This window comes from Carassius gibelio, chromosome B17, assembly GCF_023724105.1.
Source record: "Carassius gibelio isolate Cgi1373 ecotype wild population from Czech Republic chromosome B17, carGib1.2-hapl.c, whole genome shotgun sequence".
NCBI classification, from domain to species: domain Eukaryota; kingdom Metazoa; phylum Chordata; class Actinopteri; order Cypriniformes; family Cyprinidae; genus Carassius; species Carassius gibelio.
The window spans coordinates 24,465,691-24,489,002 of record NC_068412.1 but is presented as its reverse complement, the minus strand read 5'-3'; the positions used below and the strand labels follow the sequence as shown (position 1 = coordinate 24,489,002).

Here is a 23,312-nt window from a genome sequence, read left to right as displayed (position 1 = left end):
ACATCTCTCAAAACAAAAAAGAGTGAGAGTTTTCTTGCCTGTTTAGGGAAATTTCATTGAATTTTTAACAAAATGTGTACTTCGTGTTCATGACAATGGCTGAAAGTTGCAGTAAGGCATTTCAAAAGCGATTCAAAACATAATCAGTGTGTTTGAACAGGTTTCCCAAACTCTGCCTCATCTGCTATTGGTCAGATAAACGGATAGTTCCCAACCCAAACTACTCAAACCAAGCCACAGTGTTTACTTGCGATAGAAAGTCAACTTATGAACCGCTTACTGCAACTTGAAGGTATGTTGTAGTTTGGGAAAAAAAATAAAAATCCTGTCATTATTTATTCATTATTCACTGAAAATCTGGCCAAGGGTTTGGACCATGATTTGAAAGGAAAAAATAAATAAAATTACATTAAAATTACAAAACGATTATATAAACTTTAAATATGAATATGAAAAATAATACATATAATGCTATATAATAAAAAACAAATTATACACTACCGTTCATAAGTTTACGGTCAATAAGAATTTTTAAGCAATTAAAGCTGCAGTAGGTAACTTTTGTAAATATATATTTTTTACATATTTGTTAAACCTGTCATTATGTCCTGACAGTAGAATATGAGACAGATAATCTGTGAAAAAAATCAAGCTCCTCTGGCTCCTCCCAGTGCTCCTATTGGCATTTGCAGAAAGTCATCCGCTCCCGGTAAAAAATAACCAATCAGAGCTGCGGTCCGTAACTTTGTTTGTATTCAAAACTTTGTTTGGGTTTCCAAACCGTGTTTTTAGCTTGTCCTGAATCACTAGGGTACACCTATAATAAGTGTTTATATTGGGACTATTTTAGATTGCTTCGGGGGTACTGCGGCGGAGTAACCCAGTACCTTTGTGATTCTTCATAGACATAAACAGAGAGAAGTAGTTCCGGCTACGATGTTCTTCCGCAAGACGCAAGCAAGCAAGACGCTAGAGCGTCAAAAGTTCCCTACCGCAGCTTTAATTTGATTCAATTCTGATTCAGCCATGAATTAAGACATTAAAAAGACATTTAATGTTAAAAAAAGATTTCAATTTCAAATAAATGTTTTTTTTTTTACTTTCATCAAAGAATCCTTAAAACGTTACCCTTCCACAAAACTATTAAGCAAAACAGAATTTATATTAAGTGTAAGATAAAAAAATAAAAACAAATTCCAAAAATGATTACACTTACACTTAAATATATAAAAAAATAAGCTAATTTAAATTGTAATAATATTTCATAACATTTTAACCATATTTTTGATCAAATAAATGTAGGCTTGGTACATATAAGATATTTATGACCTCAGATTTTTGAACGGTAGCATATAATACTAATATATAATTATAATAATAATTTTTTTTTTTTTTTTAATTAATGAACATCAATCAATTAAGATTTCAGATGTGGTACAACAATAACTTTAGAAACTACTATATTTTGCCATTGTTTTTTTTTTTTTTTTTTGATAGAAAAAGCACAAGAGGCAGCAATATGACACATTTATAGCTGGTGATAATCACCATTTCCCAGATCTGTTCATGGCATTTTCCGAGCCGCACTTGGCCAGTTGGCGTCAATGTAACAGGACCGTTGTAACTGGGGCATGACAAGGAACTTCAAACATGCAGGGTCCTGAACAGACACAATAAAATGATATGCGTGGCCTGAGTGAGTGGCGTGGAATGCCTGCTGGTTCAGAGCCCTTCTGCAGCTGTTCAGAGACACAGACATGTCAGTACAGCTGGACGGACTGACATCAGATTCTCAAGCCTTCCTCAGATTACACTGAACAACTGGACGAGACACAAACAGCACAAACAATTACCCTCACAGGCATTTAGAGCACTGATAAACATACTACAGAAGAAGAAACTCTAAGCGTGCAATTCAAATCTTGATTCGTTTTCTACATCTTGAAATCTTGAAGGTCAGAAACTTTTTTTCCAAGAGTTACACAGTAGTGCGGTTGAAACATATTACTATATTACAACATATTACAACTCACCCTGGCCAATTTGGCAACACTGCTACAGAAAATGCACAGCTTGCACTTTTCTCTGAAGATCAGAATAAATGAATGAATCAATCTATCTAATCTTCTATCCATCCATCCATCCATCCATTTGAGTTTCAAATCTATCCATCCATCGACAAAACTTGCCTCTTAAGCTTCAATACTTTTCAAACAACCCCCCCCCCCCAAAAAAAAAAACAAAACAAAACAACAACAACAATTTTTAATCAGGACTTTGTCAAGCCAAGGTTCTGTGTTTTTTTTTTTTTTGTACAAAACTTGCTTTATCAAACTTCAGGACTTCTAGAACTTTTTTTATACATTCAAAGAAGACTTTGTCAAGTCAAAATCCAGTTTGTTTTGATAAAACTTGCTTTTTGTAGTTATGATACAGCTTTGTTAATTAAAATGTTATTTTTTTTTATTAATGTGCAACAGACAACTGTAACTAGAATAAATAATCGGTGGGTTGATTTTTATAAGTATGTAAACACTGTTGCTCTGTTATGCTTTCAATGCATTACAAATATGTTTAAATTTTATTATGAACACAAACTTCAAGTTAAGTGTTGCAATAGTGCTCTTTGCAAACACATGGATGCTCTGTAACCATTGTAATTTTACTGCAAACCATTACAACACGTAATATGTCATTGCAAAATCCCTGTAACTGAGTGGTACAAAAGCTATTAAAGTGCTCAGAAGTGATCTGAGAGCTTTGTCCGCTGAACCCTGTGACGGTTGTGTTACGGCTGCTGTGACTCTGCAGGGTGGCAGGCGTAACTGTGGCGTGAAATGGCTCTGCAGGATCTGCAGGTCAGGGGATGGGAAACTTGATGGAGCATGACAATAAACAAGAACTTGGCCAGGCGAGTCTCTGTCAGTCAACTGCAGATAAGAACTCAGTGTGGAACTACAGACAAATAGAGCGACTACAGTCATCACTTACCCATCGTACACAGACACTTGACACTGTCATACCACACCCTGCTGTCAAAATAAACCCTTTAGACCAGAAAAAGACAACAGTCTGAATGCAAATTCAACTTTGCTGCTCGCATGCTATTTACAGATGATACAACACCATTTTACCATAATAACTGAAGTCTATGGCAAATACTACAGATAAGTTTTTTTTTGTTTGTTTTTTACTACAGATGCTATAAAAATAAAATATGTTTCTGTTTTTTGATGAAAGTGATGGCTAAGTACAACTGTTACAAGTTCTGAAGAAAATTTTGGTACTGATAATAGTAATAAAAAAATATTTTAAAATAAAGGTTTCAAGAGCAGCAAATCAACATATTTGAACGATTTCTTAAGGGTCAAGTGACAGTGAAGACTGGAGTAATGATGCTGAAAATTCAGCTTTTGATCACAGACATAAATTACATAATAAAAAAAATAAAAAATTATATATATATATATATATATATATATATATATATATATATTTTTTTTTTTTTTTTTTTTTTTTACTGTATTTTTTTGTAAATAAATGCAAACTTGAGGGAGCATAAGAGACTTTAAACATTCAACAATCTTACTGCCCCAAAACATTTGGTCATTGGTGTATATAACAGAACATTTTATAGCAGAAAATAAATTCTGCAATAGCCTACAGATTTGCATGGTCATAACTCATATGACATACGTTTTCCCTTTTCTCTCGGCAGCTTTGTCTCAAATGCAAGACTTCACTATTAAATTCCAAAATTTTAACAAATTAAATACAGTGTTTGGTTCAGTTAAACAACGCTTTCTAAAGTACAGACGCTCTTACATGACAGCACACAAACATAAAATGAATATCTCCAGCTTCCAGAGCATTTTAAAACAGGAGAGCTGACTTTCACTGTTCAGGTCAAATAGAACTGGGCGGGAAAGAGTCCATCAAAATCTAGCAAACATCATCATCGTCAGTATTTTTGTGGGAAATGTGAAGTCGACTATTCACGTGACTACCAACAGCAGAGCGAATAAAAACACTCAGTAAGTCCTGTTAAGCCTGCAGCCCTCCGTTGTTTTGTTTAGGGTAAGATGGTTTCTCCCGCCATTTTTCTGTGTTGTTCTAAGTAAAAGGCCAGTATTCAACTCTTCTCACAAACATAGAGATAAACACGAGAGTGTTACGGTTCACAGAGATGACATATCTGGACCAGACGAGTCTTATTTGCAGCAGAAGGCCACATTCGAAAGCTTCCCTGTCTTTACTGTCTTGTTCTATTCATTCATCTAAGACCAGCTGTCTTCACCTCAGCTCTTCAGGCTTGTTTATGTAGCATGTTATTCCAGAGCGCTTGGACCATGAGTCTACGTCTGAGCGGCCCATAGTACCACAGGGGGATGGGTCGGTGCGTGTCTGCGTGAAGACAAAGAGAGAATCCAACTTTCTCTCCGGTTTGTTATTCTTTCATTGGGGTTGATTGTTATTCCTTTACTTCCTGCTTTAATAGAATAACATGGCAAAAGCCTAGCGTCAATTTCAGGCCTGTTTGTGGCTTGGGGTTTAAAGCGCCAAAGCTGTCGTCAACTCTCTTCAGCTGCCACGGAAGAACACACAGCATTTTTGCCAAAAGTTTGTATATAATTTAAACACACCAGTCCATTAAACTCTTTCTTTTAACATTTTGAGGCCAAACAACACCAGTTATATTAGACCTAGGATGACGCAAAACTGTACATGCATACACAAATACGTTATAAGTTGTCGGCTATCAGCCAATAGGTGAGACACACTCAAGTTGTCGTTCTTTCACCATAAACCTGAGAGCAGACATCGGGTAAATAATCTCCTCTCATCTCTGTTTAAAGCAGCCTCCCCGTGAGGAGCCGTGTGATGAGAAGTGAAAAGCGGAGACAGCGTCTCAGTGTGTGTACTGTTTGTTTGCATTAGACCGCTGTTTGAAGAGGAAACACGAGATCATGCCACACTGCGAGCTCAAACTGAAACAAAAACATTAATAATGCAACCATTTATAGAGTAACACCAGCTTCAGAGGACATCATAGAGATATCTGGCTGATTTCAGATAAAGACAAAGATGAATTATTTCTGCTACACATGTAAAGGGTAAATTACCATGCAGTGAAATTCTAATTAAAAAAAAAAAAAAACATAAAAATAACATTACACACACAAAAGTGTTCACTCCAGTGAAGTCCATAATGTTTGCTAAACTGAAAATCCATAAACTTCTACGTATATGACCCTTCAAATAGAATATTGACATTGACATCAAAATAATACAAATACAATAACACATACTACCATTCAAATGATAATTAGATGATATAGTAAACAATTACATTCATATATTTTTAAAAGTAATTTGATGCAAAGCTGAATTTTCAGCATCATTACTCCAGTCTTCAGTGTCACATGATCCTTCAGAAATCATTTTAATAAACTGGCTTGGATTTGGAAGTTCAAAAGAACAGCATTTCTTTTTTGTAATGATGTACTGTAGATGTTTTTACTGTCACTTTTGATTACAGAGATGTGAGGCGTGTCCGTTTTTTTTTTTTTTTTTGCATATCTGTCACACTTTCATCAAACTAATTTTAATTTTACACAAAGATAACCTGAGTAAATACAAAATGCAGTTTTGAAATAATGATTTCATCCATTAAGTGAAAAAAGCTTTCCAAACCTGCCTGGCACTACGTGAAAAGGTAATTGCCCCCTAATCTAATAACCTGTTGTGCCAGCCTTTGCAGCAAAACTGGAATCAAGTGTATCTGATAACTGGCAAAGAGTCTTTCACATCGCTGTGGAGGAATTCTGGCCCACTCTTCTTTGCAGTGGGATGCCACAACATCCCAATCAGATTTAAGTCTGGACTTTGACTTGGCCACCACAAACTTTGCTTTTGAGCCATTCAGAGGTGGACTGGCTGGCTTGTTTGGGATCATTGTCCTGCTGCATAACCCAAGTGCGCATGAGCTTGAGGTCACAAACTGACAAACTGGTCATCACACTTCCACCTCCATGTTTGACTGTTGGTATGATGTTCTTTTTATGAAATGCTGTCTTGGTTTTATGCCAGAAGTAACGGGACACACACCTTTCAAAAAGTACAACTTTTGTCTCATCAGAACATTTTTGCCAAAAAGACTTAGGGATAATCAAGAATTTTGGCAAATGTGAGAAGAGCCTTTGTGTTATCTGTTCTTGGATTTCTTTAGATCGCAGCATGATGTGTTGCTCTTTCATCATTTAAAAACTGCATTTTGTATTTACTTGCATTTTCTTGGTGTAATATTACAATTTGTTTGATGATTTGAATCGTTTAAGTGTGACAAATACACACACACACACACACACAAACACCGGAAGGGGGCAAAAACCTTTTCACGGCACTATAGTATAATGCATCTTTGAGGAATAAAAGGAATAAAAAAATTCAACCGACCATCTACTTTGTGCAAGTGCAGTTTCTACTATCAAGTAAAACCTAAAGCATGCTTTAAGTGCAAAAGTGACTATATAAGTGTAGAAAATATCCACACCCTCTCACCAACAAGAATAAGCCTATTAAAATGAGAAAAGAAACACCAGCCCAATCCGACATGGTGACTTCATCGAAGCGTGATTATTCCTGCATGCTTTGCATAACAACAAGCTCAAATCAGCATTAAGATTCTGCACCACATTCTTGCAAGTCACAAGTCACTTATGTGCATAGTAGCTGAAAAAACACAGTACACTGTTTTCAGTTGGCACAGGTATACTTTGCCTAAGCACACGTAGCAGTATGTATGTTATCATTATAGTGAAGAACTGGACATGACGGATGAAGAAGGAGAGTTCACACAGAGCAGGGGTTAACACGGTTCTCCTGCAAAGCACAGCTCCTTGAATGATGTTTTGATCCCAGTAAAAACAGAGCGACCGAGCAGCTTGGAAACAGTTTATCTGCGTCGCCCTCGAGAGGCAGGCTGTGTGTGTGTGTGTGTGTGTGTGCCCTCACCCCTTTCCTGTGCTTAACAGAGGGGCCAATATTTCACACACTAGAGCCCAGTGTTCAACGGATGTCCACTTTCACCTCGGTACAGAGATCCTTTTATGTATGAGTTGTGCAACTTTCCGTTTCTAGGTGCCATGTCTTTCAATACACATCACAGAAATGGACAAAAACAATGCATTTTCAAATGTCTTTTTGTGATAAAACACAATTTAAAATCCTATCAATATTTTCAAATGCCACAAGTGAAAGTACACATTCAAATTATGATAAACAAAGTATAAAACTATAAAAGATGGATTTTCAGTTTAAGATTTACCAATTACATTTATTATTAAATATTAACTTTAAGTGAGTGTCTGATGATTTCAAAAACAATCTAATTATAAACTATATATATATATATATATATATATATATATATATATATATATATAATATCCTATATCACCTTCACATTTAGATTTTTTTACTAAATAGCCAGTACCAGAAAAGTCTAACATTGAGCTGGCCAGATTTCACTCATATTTATTAATCGTAAATGTAAAACTGGAATTTTATATCAATTATCAATAAATAAATCGCTGATAAATCACTGATTTTTTTCTTCCCTTTATGATACTGCCATTAATATCCTTAATGTATGGTATTTTAGATTTTTATTTTGCCTTTTTTAAATCTAGCAAAGGGCTACAGATGAAAATTAGCCACTGGGGCTAACTCTATTTACAGCATTTTACTTTTGATTAATGAGCACTTTCCCTGTTATTTATATATATATATATATATATATATATATATATATATATATATATATATATATATATACATATATATATATATATATATAATAAAATACATACTAAAAATGAAATGGTAGCAGAGTTAAATTATATAAACCCCAATTACAAAGACTTCATCTGCCATATCCTCAAGGAGTTTCACCGACCGCTATTATTTAAGCATCTTTAAATCTCTTTTCCCCATCAAAGTCACGGCTACAAGCTGAACTGGGACGCTTGAACAGAGCAGTCATTCTCTAATAGAGAAATAGAGAGATAGTCATCGGAGAGAGCAGCTGTATAACCAGGGGACGCAGCCCAGGTCATGTCTGAACCGATCTGGCCATACAGTACCACACTATGCCTTTTATTAGCCAACACAAATGGCCCATCTGTAGATCGGCCAGAGGTGCAGATCCCAGTCACAGAAGCTCTATTTGTTCAAGGCCCTTCGTTTGAGCTTAAGCTGTGACTAAAAGGCTTAAATGTCATGTACTTACAGTATAGAATTGCACTGTGAAGACTTTCAGTGTGGTCACCTCCTTTATAAACTCACAAGTGGTTGCTTGTGTGAGCATTGATGAGAAAGTGATAGAAAGAACCTAACAGAGAGGCTTTTGTCAAGGTATACGGGCTGTTTATTGTAATTAGCTTCATGACCAGAACAAAACATCAGTGTAATTGAGCAAAACAACGAGTGACTTCTACAACTGCACCACATATCTGCTTTTTAAGTGACCTAAAAATGAATACTGTTGCAAACCTGAGTCCTTATAATGGAAGTCAATGGGGTCCAAAACAACTTGGAACCCCATTGTCCTTCCTAATATAAGCAAAAAAACATTTAGAGATTTTTGTAAATATCTTCTTCTTTTTGGAATGACATAAGGGTGAGTAAATGAATGAATTTTCATTTTAAACAACTAGCCCTTTAAATGGACACCAAACAAGGGCTCTCAAACAGATGCATTCATGCACATGTGGACGCACGTAATGTCCAGGCAATTTGCAAACTAACTGCAGGCGCTCAAACACAGGTGCACCTCCGGTTTTCTGCTGTTTCACTGGTGCGTCAAATTACACACCGAGAGAGAAAAAGGAAAATCCTCAGAGCAAATGTAATGACACAGAACGAGCTGACGTTCAAACACTAATCACGTCCATTCACCCATCAGCACACACTGGCTCTCATCACACACTGATCACACGCGACAGGTGGCACTGAAGGAGTACGTCTGGATAAACTATAGGTCAAATACATATGAGGACACAGAAATGAGAAATTAAAAAAAGAAGGAGTGAAATGGCAGAGAAAAGAATGACGGATGCAGAACACAGAAGTCAAAGAAAAGGAAAAGGCCCCTTTTAAAGGTTTACTTTAGTGTCACTCAGTATTAGGGCTTATTGTTCACATGCACAAGTGATTATAAAAGGAATTTTTGTTCATTATAATTAGAACTAGAAGGGAAATTTCACTTCCTACTTCACTTCCTGTCTATTATACTATAAAATGCAAAATGCAACAAAAAAAAAACTTCTAAAGTTTTACTGACAACCTTTAAGTACTTAGCGTTCAAATTTGAGATTGACAGAAAGATAAAAGAAAAAGCAATGTATTAAGAGCCGGGGGTGAGGGTGAGGGTGGGGGTGCTGACCTTCAGAAGCTACAGAAGATACTTACATGTTTCCCAGAAGTCAAAGACAAAATCTTCAAATTTGAATAGTTTTCACCCCCTGGCTCTTAATGCATGTTATTTTTCTTCTGGAGCATCAGTGAGCGTTTGATGTTCTGTAATAGTTGCATATGAGTCCCTCAGTTGTCCTTAATGTGAAAAGATGGATCTCAGAATCATACAGTCAGTGCTGGAAAGGGTTTAAATACACAAAAATGCTGGAAAACCTAAAATTTTGTTGCACCTGAAGGATTTTTCTGGAGAACAGTGAGTGGGCCGTTTAACCGTTCAGGACGAACAAGGGACTCATGAACAACTATCACTAAACAAAGAAACACAGCTGTGGTAACAACACCGTATTAAAGAAGCAAGCGTATGTGAACTTTTGAACAGGGTCATTTTTATAAATTCAGCTATTATTTTCTCTTGTGGGCTATATGCAAACATATTTTATGTGAAATATCTGATTCAGGTCAGTACTAAAACAATAAGATGAATTTTGTATGATCTATCTTATTTTGGTAAAATAATGCACATTTTGCAGATTCTGTATGTAGACTTTTGACTTCAACTGTAGATAGACAGATAGAATGATCAGTACTGTAGAAAGAGATCATTTCACAGTCTAAACTGTATGCTTTGCTAGAGAAAATGTAATACAATTTCACCTCAGGGAAACAAGAGCAACAATTTACGAAAGAGGGAAAATTGGCAGCTGTAGAGATAGAGGTGTTTTTTGTCAGCAAATTGGGGTAAACAGTTCAGGACGTGCACTGGAGTTCACAATGTTCTCTTATGTAAGACTTAATAAAAAGCACTGGGGAGAGAAAAGACGTTCTCAGCACAGATTTCATTATGTCTAATCTGCAGCTCTGTCCTGCATCTGCACACACACAACACTCTAATGACCAACAGACACTCAACTCCAGCCCAAGGTTACATGTTTACGTGTTTATGGTTGTGGCATCATAACTATGACAGTTTATTTTGCACACATGTATGTATTTCTGCATGCATGCAAACACTCAGCCTGTCCTTAAGGGAGGCAGGTATTTATCCAAGCTTGTCCTGCAGGCTCAGCCCAACCTTCAAACTGAATGATGCATACAGTATGCCATCTCAGCGGCGGCTGTCACAAAGACATGTGTCTTCTGCTGAGCTCCGTCACACCTTACTGAAGTTTATAAAGCTGACTCCAGCATCTCTGGACCCCTGACACCCAGACATTAGGACACACAGCTCAGACAGAGATGGACAATCATGCTCTGACCAAGACAAAGAACAATGCAGACAGTGTTGCCCTATAGGTACCCTGCCATCTAGAGGCTGCAAAGCGAACTGCACGATTTTACTGAAGAAGACCTGAGCTGTGCTCATCCTGAACACTTTGTGATAAAGACAGGAATGATACAACAAGCAAAAAACGTGATTAAAATAAAAGCATGACATTTTAACTTGGAATGGAAAAAAATATTTAAAAAGTACCAAAGATTAAATCACTTTGCACACCATTTTAATTTTGCAACATTTAGGAGCAAACAGATATTATGACTGTAAACATTAGGGACTGTGTGTGTACATGTATTTGTACCTGGTTCTTCTCTGTCTTGGTACTGCCTCACCAGGATTGGTGCAGGTCTGTGGACCGCCTGTGCCGACTGGGAGCTCTACACAAAAAAAATGAGAGGAGATGAGACAAGCACAATAGCGGAGAAGAGGGGCGTCGGGTGGACACTGTATGCAGAGGGATTATACAGGAACAGAGGGGAAAAGCATTGTTTTAATCTCCCTCATTCAGGGGGGTAAATCCCCACATATGGGCGACCTACAGACCGAGAATCCTGGGTTAATGAGGGTCTCAAGAGTTTCCACACACCCCTAAAGAGACCGCTTTGTTTTTGTAATTAAGAGAGAAGAAGGGACAGAGCTCACGCCTGAGCAGATATCATTATATACTACAGAGATAACCAGCACACACATACCACTTTACAATATGTTTTTTAAAGGGATAGTTTCTTATTTACTCACATTCAAGTTGTTACAAAACTGTATGAGTTTCTTTCTTTTGTTGAACACAAAAAAATATATTTTGAAAAATGTTGGTAACTAAACATTTGCTGGTCCCTCCTGACTGATGAAAGATTAAATGATACAATATTTTAATTTTTGGGTGAACTATCCCTTTAAGCAATCACAGAAAAGCACTACTGGGTCTCAATCTTCCTAGAAGATAAAAGTCCCTGTACTGTTAGATTAATATAAACATTGTGGAATGTTTCTCAGCCAATCGGAATTGAGGGGCGGAACCAGTGACTGTAAAGAAGCAGTACATATATTGACAGAATATAATCTAAAACATACACACTTTTTTTAATGATTATTTTCAGAGTACATTCTTAATTTGTAATGTTATTGAAACAAATTTTTGACAGTCAGTTCAGTAGATTTCTGTCACTGTCACCGGGCTCTGTTTCGGTCAGATTGGAGTGGCGCACTTGCCTGATTTTGAGTGTCCTGCAGCTGAGCGGAGGAGACAGTGGTCACATGATGATAAACCTCAGCTTCCTTCTGTTCCTCTGATGACCTGAGGTTCACTGACCTGCCAGTGTCTTCAACCACAGCACCTGGTTATCATGGATCCAACACATAAATATTTCAGATTGTGTGCAAAGTGCAGTATGATTTGCAAATACTCATTGTGCTCAAGAACAACAAACTCAATAAAAATACCATACTGCTTATCACTCTTATCAATAACCTATGCATATACCGTATCTTCTGGACTATAAGTCGCACTTTTTTTCATAGTTTGGCTGGTCCTGCGACTTATAGTCAGGTGCGACTTATTTATCAAAATTAATTTGACATGAACCGAGAGAAATGAACCAAGAGAAAACATTACCGTCTCCAGCCGCCAGAGGGCGCTCTATGCTGCTCAGTGCTTCTGTAGTCTACACTTATATCATAGAGCGCCCTCTAGCGGCTAAAGGCGGTAATGTTTTCTTTTGGTTCTTGGTTCTAAATAAATGCGACTTATAGTCCAGTGCGACTTATATATGTTTTTTTTCCTTATCATGACCTATTTTTGGACTGATGCGACTTATAGTCAGGTACGACTTATAGTCCGAAAAATACGGTATACAGCAACACAGTCTTGTGAAGTATACTTGCAGTCTGACAGCCTGTAACATGTTTACACATTTAACAACGGTCTGGGCAGGTTTAGCGTGATGTTTCGAGCAGCTTTGATTTGTCTCTGTTATGGGAACTCTATTGCAGTGGAGAGGGAAGCAAAATAGCATTAAATTCTGGCTCCGTCAAGGATGAACTCTTGTCTGTGCTGCTGGGGTGTGTGTTTTTTCTTTGGCAGCGCTAGTCTCTAAGCAACACTGAGGCTCTTTTTACTGGGAGCAGAGCGATCTTGGCTTTGAGTAAATATTGGTTTAGGCCAACACAGGAAGAGGTTTGGATTCTACACAGGCCTTCTTTTGCCCGGGACTCATAGCTTACATATTCTGTCCACACACTTTTGGACAGCAGACAGTCTAAGTACACTATTAACAGCAAACGTTTAAAACACAGACTGGTGTTTTCTAACACATCTCTGCTTAATAACTTTATTGACTTACTTTAGTTTCTTTATAGTGTGAGGTTTTGGGAAGTCCAAACGGTGACGTTTCACTTTGAAACATGACCCGAAACTAACATTGACTCCAAATAAGCCCAACACAGGTTTTATTCAATAACTCAAATTCAGCGTTTCAAGCCTGAACATGATATGAAACTAATATTTACTCCAAAAAAAGCCTAACACAGACTTTTTTCTTTACTAAAATAATTTTTCCCCCGATCAGAATTTGACCAATTTTCAGGTAAACTCAACCTTTGACAAACTTTTAAGCATTTTAATCTAAACAGTTAAATGTCCCAACACAAACATTAATTTTTTTATTTTTTAATAACCACAAACGTACCATAAATATAATATGATAATTATAAAATAAAAAAAAATATATAAATATTTTATTAATAATAAATATTACATACAATATTTAGTATTAATATTAATTTATATCAAATAATACATTTTATGTATAATACATTTTATGTATAATTTGTTATTTATTGATATTATTTATAATGATGATGATGACAATAATAATTATTATTAATATGATTCTATAAAATTCATATTAATGAGGACAGAAAGTTCCGAACATTATTTGATATTCCCTAATAATAATAATAATTTATTATTATTATTAATAATGAAGGATTAATTTGAATTTTTTAATCTATTATTTTATTTCTGCTTTTTAATGCAATACTAAATAAATAAATAACCATTAAATTAATTCAATAATAAACTAATAATAATAATAATAATAATAATAATATGTTATAATTAATGCAGAACCGACCAACTAATAAATAACCATTAAATTCCATCAATAATAAATGTACTGTTACTACTACTACTACTAATAATGCAGATAGTTTATTATTGATAGATTTAATGGTAATTTTCAGTTACTTGTTTAGTATAGTATTAAAAAGCACAAATAAAAGGACAAAAAACTACAAATAAGTTCTGCATCTAAGCTTCCAGCATTAAATTAAAATCATTATTAGTCAATTTCTACTTCAATCCACAGCTTCAGCAGAAGAACACACACTGAGCAGGGAATAATCGAATAAACATTAGCTGGGAGCGTGCAGGGTCTTTGCGGTTGTGTTTGGACGGCGTTCACAGGCTGTGTAAGAGGATGCTCAGAGTGGGAGTGGGCTTCATTTCCGCCTGCTTCCCTGAGCCTGAATTCTGATGAAGTATCCAGACCGCCTGGTTTCCCTGTCAGCCTCAGCTTGCTCTTTCACACAGAATCAGAAGCAAAAACAGCTTAATTCCCTGTGTCCATATAACACGGGGAGTGTGAGATATGCCCCATTAGAGACGCCCCACAGAGGGCCAGTAACGCCGCCAAAGATATACAGGAAGGGGACATGGCCACCCAAATGGCCACAGGAGTTGATGGGCAAAACGAGAGATTAATGGCGACAAGAACAACAATGTAAAAAAGTGAAATGACGTTTATATGTTTACAGTTCATGTGTCACACATAGAGACCTTTTACATGTCACACTGGCTTAACTGTTATTGCTTAAGGCAAGAGACATAAAAAAGGTCAATCAATTCTGAGACAAGGTTTATTTATTTATTTACTATGGTAAAAGTGCAGGCTGTGTTTGTGTGAGGGGTGTTTTATACCCGTGTGGTCGGCAGGCACTTGTCCAGGTGATGTGAGAGTGGCGTGGGGTGAGATCTCTGTGTATCTCTGCTGATCCATGAGTGAGTGTCCGGTCAGCACAATCTCCGCTGCGGCCGTCAGAAGCGGCCTCTGACCCTCACTGACCTCTCCACTGCTCTCCTCCTCCCACCATTTCTGAGAAAGAGAGTTGAATTAAGAGCATATGTCCTATTTTAAGATCTTCTAGCACCATCTACTGGATAAGAGCAGAACTCGCAAAACATAAATAAGACATAAGCTAGTGTTTGCAGAAATGTTCAGAGAAAAATTATAAACAAATTTAATAATAAACAACAATAAAAAAACAATTTACACTTATTTTATAAAATATTCAGCAATATTTTATGTTTTTTCCCTACATGTTTACAGCTCTAATAGTAAGTGATGGGCAGGAAAAAGTCAATATTTTACATAATTGTTATATTAACATTTATATATATATAAATATATATATATATATATATATATATATATATATATATATATATATATATATATTATACATATATATATATTTATTTATTCAGTTTTAAAATAATATACAAAAAAATATAGAGCTGCATCTCTCTCTCTTTACATCTATGTATACACACACACACACACACACACACACACACAATGGAGTAATTTACAAACATTCTGCATATAAGCTTCACAAAGAAATTAATTTTACCAAATATTTCAAAAGAACTAGTTAAAAAAAACAATTATTTGTTCCTGATTTGGTCATCATTGATGAATGTGAAAGCTTCAGTCAAGTCACATGATACCTCTGGCTGCTGTGATTGGCTGACAGGGCCACGTTCCATTCTGGCCAACAGAGACAGGATGGGATCATGATGAGCAGGAACGTGTGGGGCTCTGATCACCTGACCTTCACTGGGCAGATCATAGTCCTGACAAAAAAAAAAGTTTTGTCAGTGGATTTAATTTGATTTATATATAACTGGAAAATATGTGTGGTGTTATTTTATTAACAATGTGTTGTTAAACAATTATAATGAATTCTATTACTGTATGAGTTTTTTTCCCATACTTCCACTATCCAAAATGAAATAGAAATACTGATTTTGTGTTTTTCACAATGGTAATTATGACAGCTTATAGTTATATCAGCGATAACTGTGTTACTGGCTGTCTACCCAGTTCTCATTTGGGACTGAACCTCTAACCTTTGGCTAAGAGCTCAAACCCCAAGCTGAAATTGTCTTATTATTTCATTCCATTTGGTTTAATAAATAAATGGCAAGGAAACAATTTTTGGCTCTGTGGCTAAGACTCACCATATCTTGGACTCCGTGTAGAGAACTATTCAGGCTGGTCATCAAATTAGGCAGAATGACTCCTTCCTCTTCCAGAACTTGGGAAGAAGAAAAAAAAAATGCATAGAAGAAAGCTTATAACTCAACAACAAATACTGGAATCAAAGGCATACTACAGAGTATTAAAGGCAAAAATGAACAAATATATATGATTAAAAAGTTTGGAATAAAATATTTCTCATGTTTTTGAAAGAAGTCTCTTATACTCACCAAAGCTGCAATTATTCGATTAAAAATACAGTAAAAATAGTAATATTGTGGAATATTACTCAAAACAACTGCTTTCTATTTGAATATATTTTGAAATGTAATTTATTCCTGCTGAATTCAGAAATCATTTTAATTTGTGCTCAAGAAACATCTCTCAAAATTGTATTGTAAAAGTTTTTTAATTGTAAAAGTTTTTTAATTGTAAAAGTTTTTTAAAAAGCTTCAGCAATGAAGCAACCAACTTATCAAAAGTTTATAATGATACAAAAGATTTATTTTTCAAATTAAATGCGATTCCTTTGAACTGCAGATAATCATTCAAAAGTATCATATTTTTCACAAAAACAAAGCACCAAATTTGTTTTCAAAATTGATAATAATACGAACCTTTCTTAATAACTGAGCACCAATAATAATTAATTCAATTAAGCACCAAATCAGCATTTCTTAAAAGCAATGAACACTGAAGTGATGGCTGCTGAAACTTCAGCTTTGATTTGTATTTATTTACTTTTAAAACTGTTTTAATATTTCACAACATTACTTTTTAATGTATTTTTGACAAAAAAAAAAAAAGTAGGGCAGGTGAGTATAAGAGAAAAATCTTATATACTGTTCAATACTGTATTACAATACATCTCTGCTGTATTTGTGGGTTTGTGAGATGCTCATTTATCTCTAAAAGTCAATTTTGTCCTTCGAAGGCAGCTGCTTATGCAGGCAGTGTGGTTTTGGATCAGTCTGGCTGCACCGATCGTGTACCTCTGACTGCCGCCATCTGGCCGTGAGTGAGGAGCAGCTCTCCCTCTGAGATGTGTCTGGCTGCCGTCTCCGTCCCAGTGACAGTCACACTGGAACTAGAGCTGCTCTCCTCTGAGGAGGAAGAGGAGGAGGAGGAGGAGGATTCAGGGGTGGCCACAGGAGGAGGTTCCTGGCTCACAGGAGGAAGAGGAGGTGGGGGAATCGTGGGTTTGGAGGGGAGAGGTGAAGATGGATGGATGACTGATTCTTCCTCATCGTCCTCTTGGGCTACTGACATGACACTGTGTGTGTGAGAGATGGAGGGTGTTAGTGAGTGAAACGCTGAGCACAGATTCCTCCATGTCTACACTGCCATTAACATGTCAAAGTGGTAAAGGTGCTATAGCAGCAACTTTTATTCCTAAGGTCAGAGAAAAATCTAAAAATCAAACACTAAATTACACCTGATCAAGATGAGTTTTTAAATTTAAATTTAGTTAATTGAGATGACAAGTGGTTTTTAAACTAATGTTTTGCTAGACCTATTAAACTGTCGTAATAAAATAAATCAGAATTATTGAATGAATGAAAGAATGAATGAGTCTGTGTGGTCTTGCTGAACCCAAAGCAGGTGAAATATGGAAATTTGACTCGTAGGATGGAGACTAGCTGCGATATTTAGATTTTTTAAATGTTTTAATTCAGCTATAAGAAGTAGGGACACAGCTTTTATCCCATATTTAATAAATTAAACATTTTTTTCTGTCAGATTATAGAAGTAAAATGTTTTTTAAAAAATAAAATGTAATTATGTTTTTGCTTTCCTAAAGTCAGTCTGTATTTTATTCTATGTGAAGCATTAAGAATTGTCTGAAGGCAGGAGAAATGGTAGTGAGTGATGATGTTAAATAATTGTAATAAAATAATGATAAAAATTAAAATGCCACCTTTGTATTTTTAGTGATCATATCATACTTTTAAAAATGGAATTACCGTATGTCATTTTTAAAATGGGACATATTTTGTTCCATGTTTCTAGAATCAGTCATACATTTACTGTTGTTAACAGCAGGGGGCACTGCGGGTCTATATAGCACATCCTCAGTTAAGCCTCACAAAATTCTACAATGAAACAGTAGAAACAGTTTCTCTACTGACACCTAAAACATAATGAACCATAGCTTTTAATACCAGCCTTTGCTCTTCTACACAAATAAAATGAATATTAGTGCATGTTTTTTTTCCCTTGACTGAATATTTCCTGCAAGGAGAATGACGCAATAATATTTAGACGTACACTGGTGCTGATGGCTGTTCCTGCCTCTCGCTGTGTGGTTGTTCCTCCTCCAGGGGGAGCTCTGTTCGTCCCCATGGGTGATTCTGGAGGCTGGCTGAATCTGGGCTCTGATTGGCTGGAGGAGGAGAGGGTGTGGCCACCCTGGTGGGAGATGGGATTGGTGTAGTAGTCGGTGTGCCCACAGGAATTCTGTCTTGACCTGAGACAAAGGCAGAACTGATGAGTGAACAACTGTGCTTAAACTTTTACAGATAGATGGGGAGTAATTTGGTATGTTCATAAAATCACTGTCAGACCTGGTGAAGCAGATCTCTTATGGCTTTCTTTGGGAGACAGAGTTGTAGAAAGCTGCTCGGAGAGATCTGGGGTTCTGACAGGAGACAGCGGGTCTTTGGAAATGGGCTCAGGAGTGGGTGCCGGTGTTGGTAACTCAGTCACCTTCTGCAATATTACAACAGTATTACCACATTTATGGTATTAAAGGTCATCCTGGATGAATGAGAGTGTGTTTGGATGCCAGTACCTCCTGAGCATCCTGTGTTTGGACAGGGGCAGCGGGTTCACTCTGTGTCTCTCTCTGTCCCAGCATTACTGCAACGGTTTCAGCCAGCACTTCATTTACACACTGTCTTATGAGCTCAGAGTCCACTGGTACCCCTGTGTCCACAAACAACTGAAGACCACCACCACCCGCGGCCTCCACTGCCACACAAACACACACAGAGCAGAGGATCATCTGCTGTACATGGGTACTTCTGCTAACAAGGCTACAGTTAAAATACTGTACATAGCAGTGGAAAGACGGTTTTTCAATACTGATATCTAAAGGACAGGATGATGTAATTTGATGACAAAAAAAGACACAAACAGAATCCACTCTTTCCTACAGTAAGCGTTTTTTTTTTTCAAGTTGTTGAATTAAAGCAAAACAAACTAGTAAAACCAACAAAAGAATAAAACACAATATACAAGAAAAATACTAGAAAAATATAAACACATTTTTGAAATAAATCTTTTTATTAAAAAGGCACATAAATTCATCAAAATGAACTGACAAATTCTAACTCAGCAACTGTTGCCATCTAATCGTTTTCACATTAGTGATGCTATTTTAAAATAAAATAAAATATCCAAATTATAACAAATTATAAAATAAATTAATTCAAAAATAATAAATAAAAAAAATTCACATGAGACTGAAAAAAGTTGACTGAAAATATTTGCATCAATTCTGATTCAAAGTTTTCTATCATGTTATTGCATAATTTAACAAATTCTTTCAATAAAAAAATAAGATAAAAATACTTTTTCAGAATCTATAATTCATTTCAACTCAGGAATATTACCCATTGCGATTTAGATTCAGATTTTTTCCCCATGGGAACCAAAGGGGGTGCAGCTTAGCAAAGGGCTAACATTGAGCAAAAGCTTATTTTACACAATATTTATTAAAATAAAAATGCAAAAGCAGAAATTTATTTTGTCATTTAGAAAAAAAGAATTTTTATTAAAATTAATATTTTTACTACTTATCCACTGACAGGGCTGATGGTGGAGTATTGAGCTAATATGATTTTTTAACACATAACTTCTAAATACTGACTAAATAATGCATTTTTCCACATTTTGATTGATAAAGACAGTAGACAGGTTTAAAAGAAGTGCAATGTGTTATGGGCAATGGGATAGGATTTGAAAACACTAGGCCACAGGTCTGACCTTTTATCACTTTCAGCAATGTCAATGTAAAAAGCAAAACAATTCCAAATAATAACAATGCCTACACTTAATATCTGCAAATCTGGCATTCCCACAATATTCAGAAATTTCCCATGAAGCCCTTCTGGCAAGTTGAGTTTGCCAGTAAAGTAATTTCAAATAACTAATTTGAGACTCACTTTACCTCTCATCCAGCCTATTTTGAAATCTTGCACCCGTAAGCATTTTGGGCCGGTGCTATTAACAAGCTAATATAGTGAACTGACATTCTTGGCAGGGCCCTCATTTCCTTTTGTCTGTGTTCAAACACATATACAGTTCCTCTACAGGAGGAAGAGTCCAGTCAGTCTGGGAATATGCTGACTACAGTTAGCCGCGAGCCTCCTCTGCAAATTTGATACATCATTGATCTTTCTATTAAACAAAAGTGAGAATTAATGAGGCAGGACCTCCGCGCCGACTGAACAGAAGTGACGCGACAGAGACGGAAGGATGGAGTAGAGGGGCTGAGCACAAGCAATCGCATTTTAATGAGGAAATACAATCTTGCTGCGTGCTGACACGCTTGACAAATGTGCTGCTTGCATTCGTAGACGCTATGAATCAAAATTATGAGCTTATAGACTGGAACATGGTGCAGCTCGCCATTCTTGCTGGTTTATGTCATGCGCTATTGATTGTGTTGTTGATTTGACCAGACACATTGGTAAATTGGTGAAGATGAATGATGGTTGAACAACAGACAGACAAACTTCATTGCTATTAAACTGGGAGCTTTCGGAATGTAAAATAAAACCTAAAGTCACAATCAGAAACATTACAAATAACACATTCTCACCTATGTCTGATGTCACACTATTCTCTGGCTCTGATTGGCTGGCTGGATCGGTCTGGACGGGCTGAGGGAACATTCCAGTGATCACTCTGGCCATCAGCTGTTGCTCCACCCTATGAGAGAGATGACGACACAGTGCTATAGTGGCATCATTCTATGATGATGATGATAACATGTCATTAGCAATCCAGCCATTAACCACTTTAACTTATACAACAATAAATGAAACTCAAAGTTGGCCTGAACATTCAGTGTGTAAGGAAACGGTCACTAAGTAGATCTGTAGCTTTATCCAAAGTGATGTACAAAACATGCATTTCAAAGATCAAACTGGAGTAAAGTGTATCAAACTCACTGAACAGGGCCTTATGTCTTATTTACTGTATTTATATATAAATATATATTCATTTGCATTTATGCAGTTGGAAGACGCTTCCTACCCAGAACGACTAACACTGCATTCAAGACACAAGATATGTACGTTATCAATTCTTGCATTCCTTGGGAATCAAACCCATGACCTTTTGTGTTGCTAGCACCATGTTCTACTGCATAAGCTTCAGGATTGCATAATAAATATAGAAATAAGTTAATCAATCAATCAATCAATCAATGTGTATGTGTGGGCATGTTTTTGTGACATATCAGGACACAACTCTGTATAATGACATGGGTATGACACATCTCTGCTGTATTTATAAAAAGGAGAGGGTTATGAGGCTTATGAGGACATAACCCATGTCCCCATTTATCAAAACGCTTATAAATCATACAGAATGAGTTTTTTTGAGAAAGTAAAAATGCACAAAGTTTCCTGTGAGGGTTAGGGTTGGTGAAGGGCAATAGAATATACAGTTTCTACATTATAAAAACCATTACCCCTATGGGATGTCCCCACTTTTCACAAAAACAAACATGTGTGTGTGTGTGTATGTGTGTATGTCTATATATATATATATATATATATATATATATATATATATATATATATATATATATATATATATATATATATATATATATATATATGTAGCTTTGCTCTTTGTATGGGCACTACCACTGAGATTTTAAAAAATGTTTTTGAAAGAAGTCTCATTCTCAGCAAAGCTGCATTGTTTTGATCAAATACAGTAAACGGTAATATTGTAAAATAATATTACAATTTAATATAACTGTTTTCTGTTTTAATATTTTAATAATGCTCCAGTCTTCAGAGTCACATGATCTTTTAGAAATCATTCTAATGTGCTGATTTGGGGCTTGGGAAACATTTATCATTAATTTTGAAAACAGTTCTGCTGCCTAATATTTCTGTGTAAACCATGACATATTTGTGGTCATAATAGCAGATGATATTTGCAGAGATAGTGGAGTCTCACCAATCCAGCAGCCTGTTCTCCAGGGTTTCTCTCTGCTGGATGGTGCTCAGGATGGGCTCGGTCAGAGGCGTGGACTGGGGGTGTTGTGGAGGAAAGGCCGGGCCGTGATACAGAGCAGCTGGAGGAGATGGCAGCCCGCTGAGCTCTATAGGAGAGTCTGGAAGTCCGCCGTGTGTTTCCTGAATTTAACACAGCATTGAGAAAACTGGAGTCTCAGCAGTTTTATGATACATACTCCAACATATGGCTTTCTACGAGACTTATTGACAATCTGTTACACATAGCTTACTGGATCAGACATTGAATTTTCAAGGCAAATGACGGCAAATAAAAGTACACCATATACTGTGCTGTAATGGCTAACATATGTTAGTCTGTGTGCAATTTCACAGCGGTCATTACAGTCTTAACTGAAAGGGAGGCTGGAGAGAAAGGGGGACGTTTGTCTTGTATAATTCCATCGCTGGATCCGCGAGCCAGCTTTCAACATTTCGGTCATTGGTTTGGATAATGTTCAGATTCCTTTGGCCCAGACTCAGGGAGGTCTGTGTAAGGAGCGATTAGCTCATTTCCAGTGGCCGGTCGCCAGAGGAAAAGAGAGAGAAATGAATTCTGCCAGCCGGGCGCTGAGCCCGTTTGAAGTTTATGGCTCCATCAGAACTGACCGAGCCAAAGCTGAGGCACTGGAGACTTAGAGGAATGACATTTTAGGAGCTGGCAAGGATCCGTGCCTGCAGTCCAAGAAAGATAGAGAGAGTGAGCGAGCTTGTTCACCGGGGTCTGGACTTAAGTAGCTGTGGCCTTTATTTGGTCGCTGGGAAAACTACAAGTGGGCCGAATACATGCCAGTCCTCGAAAAACTGCTTAATTATATGCAACTGCTGTGCAACGCGCTTGGATTTTTATTGCTCTCATTGTTTGGAAAATGTTTTCATTTCTGGACTCATAACTCCGATCTTAATTGCCATTTAGAACAATTAGAGAGTCAAAATGAAAAGAGTTAGAAGGACTTTATATAGTCACACTACTCCTGCCAACAG

The 23,312-nt window shown here is 36.5% G+C and overlaps 1 protein-coding gene across 5 annotated transcripts in view; it reads right to left on the bottom strand.

Moving 5' to 3' along the window:
- kiaa0586 (KIAA0586 ortholog) overlaps window positions 1-23,312 on the bottom strand; it is a 103,879-nt gene that overhangs the window by 12,566 nt on the left and 68,001 nt on the right. For all 5 annotated transcript variants that reach the window (XM_052580449.1, XM_052580450.1, XM_052580451.1 and 2 more), the window contains exons 21-31: window positions 22,273-22,451; window positions 20,897-21,006; window positions 18,863-19,041; window positions 18,636-18,780; window positions 18,340-18,538; window positions 17,064-17,344; window positions 16,053-16,129; window positions 15,540-15,665; window positions 14,730-14,904; window positions 11,963-12,087; window positions 11,055-11,130 (exon numbers count right to left, since the gene is read on the bottom strand). In XM_052580449.1, the coding sequence (XP_052436409.1) occupies window positions 11,055-11,130; window positions 11,963-12,087; window positions 14,730-14,904; window positions 15,540-15,665; window positions 16,053-16,129; window positions 17,064-17,344; window positions 18,340-18,538; window positions 18,636-18,780; window positions 18,863-19,041; window positions 20,897-21,006; window positions 22,273-22,451 (1,672 nt within the window). The remainder of the gene's footprint in view (window positions 1-11,054; window positions 11,131-11,962; window positions 12,088-14,729; window positions 14,905-15,539; window positions 15,666-16,052; window positions 16,130-17,063; window positions 17,345-18,339; window positions 18,539-18,635; window positions 18,781-18,862; window positions 19,042-20,896; window positions 21,007-22,272; window positions 22,452-23,312) is intronic.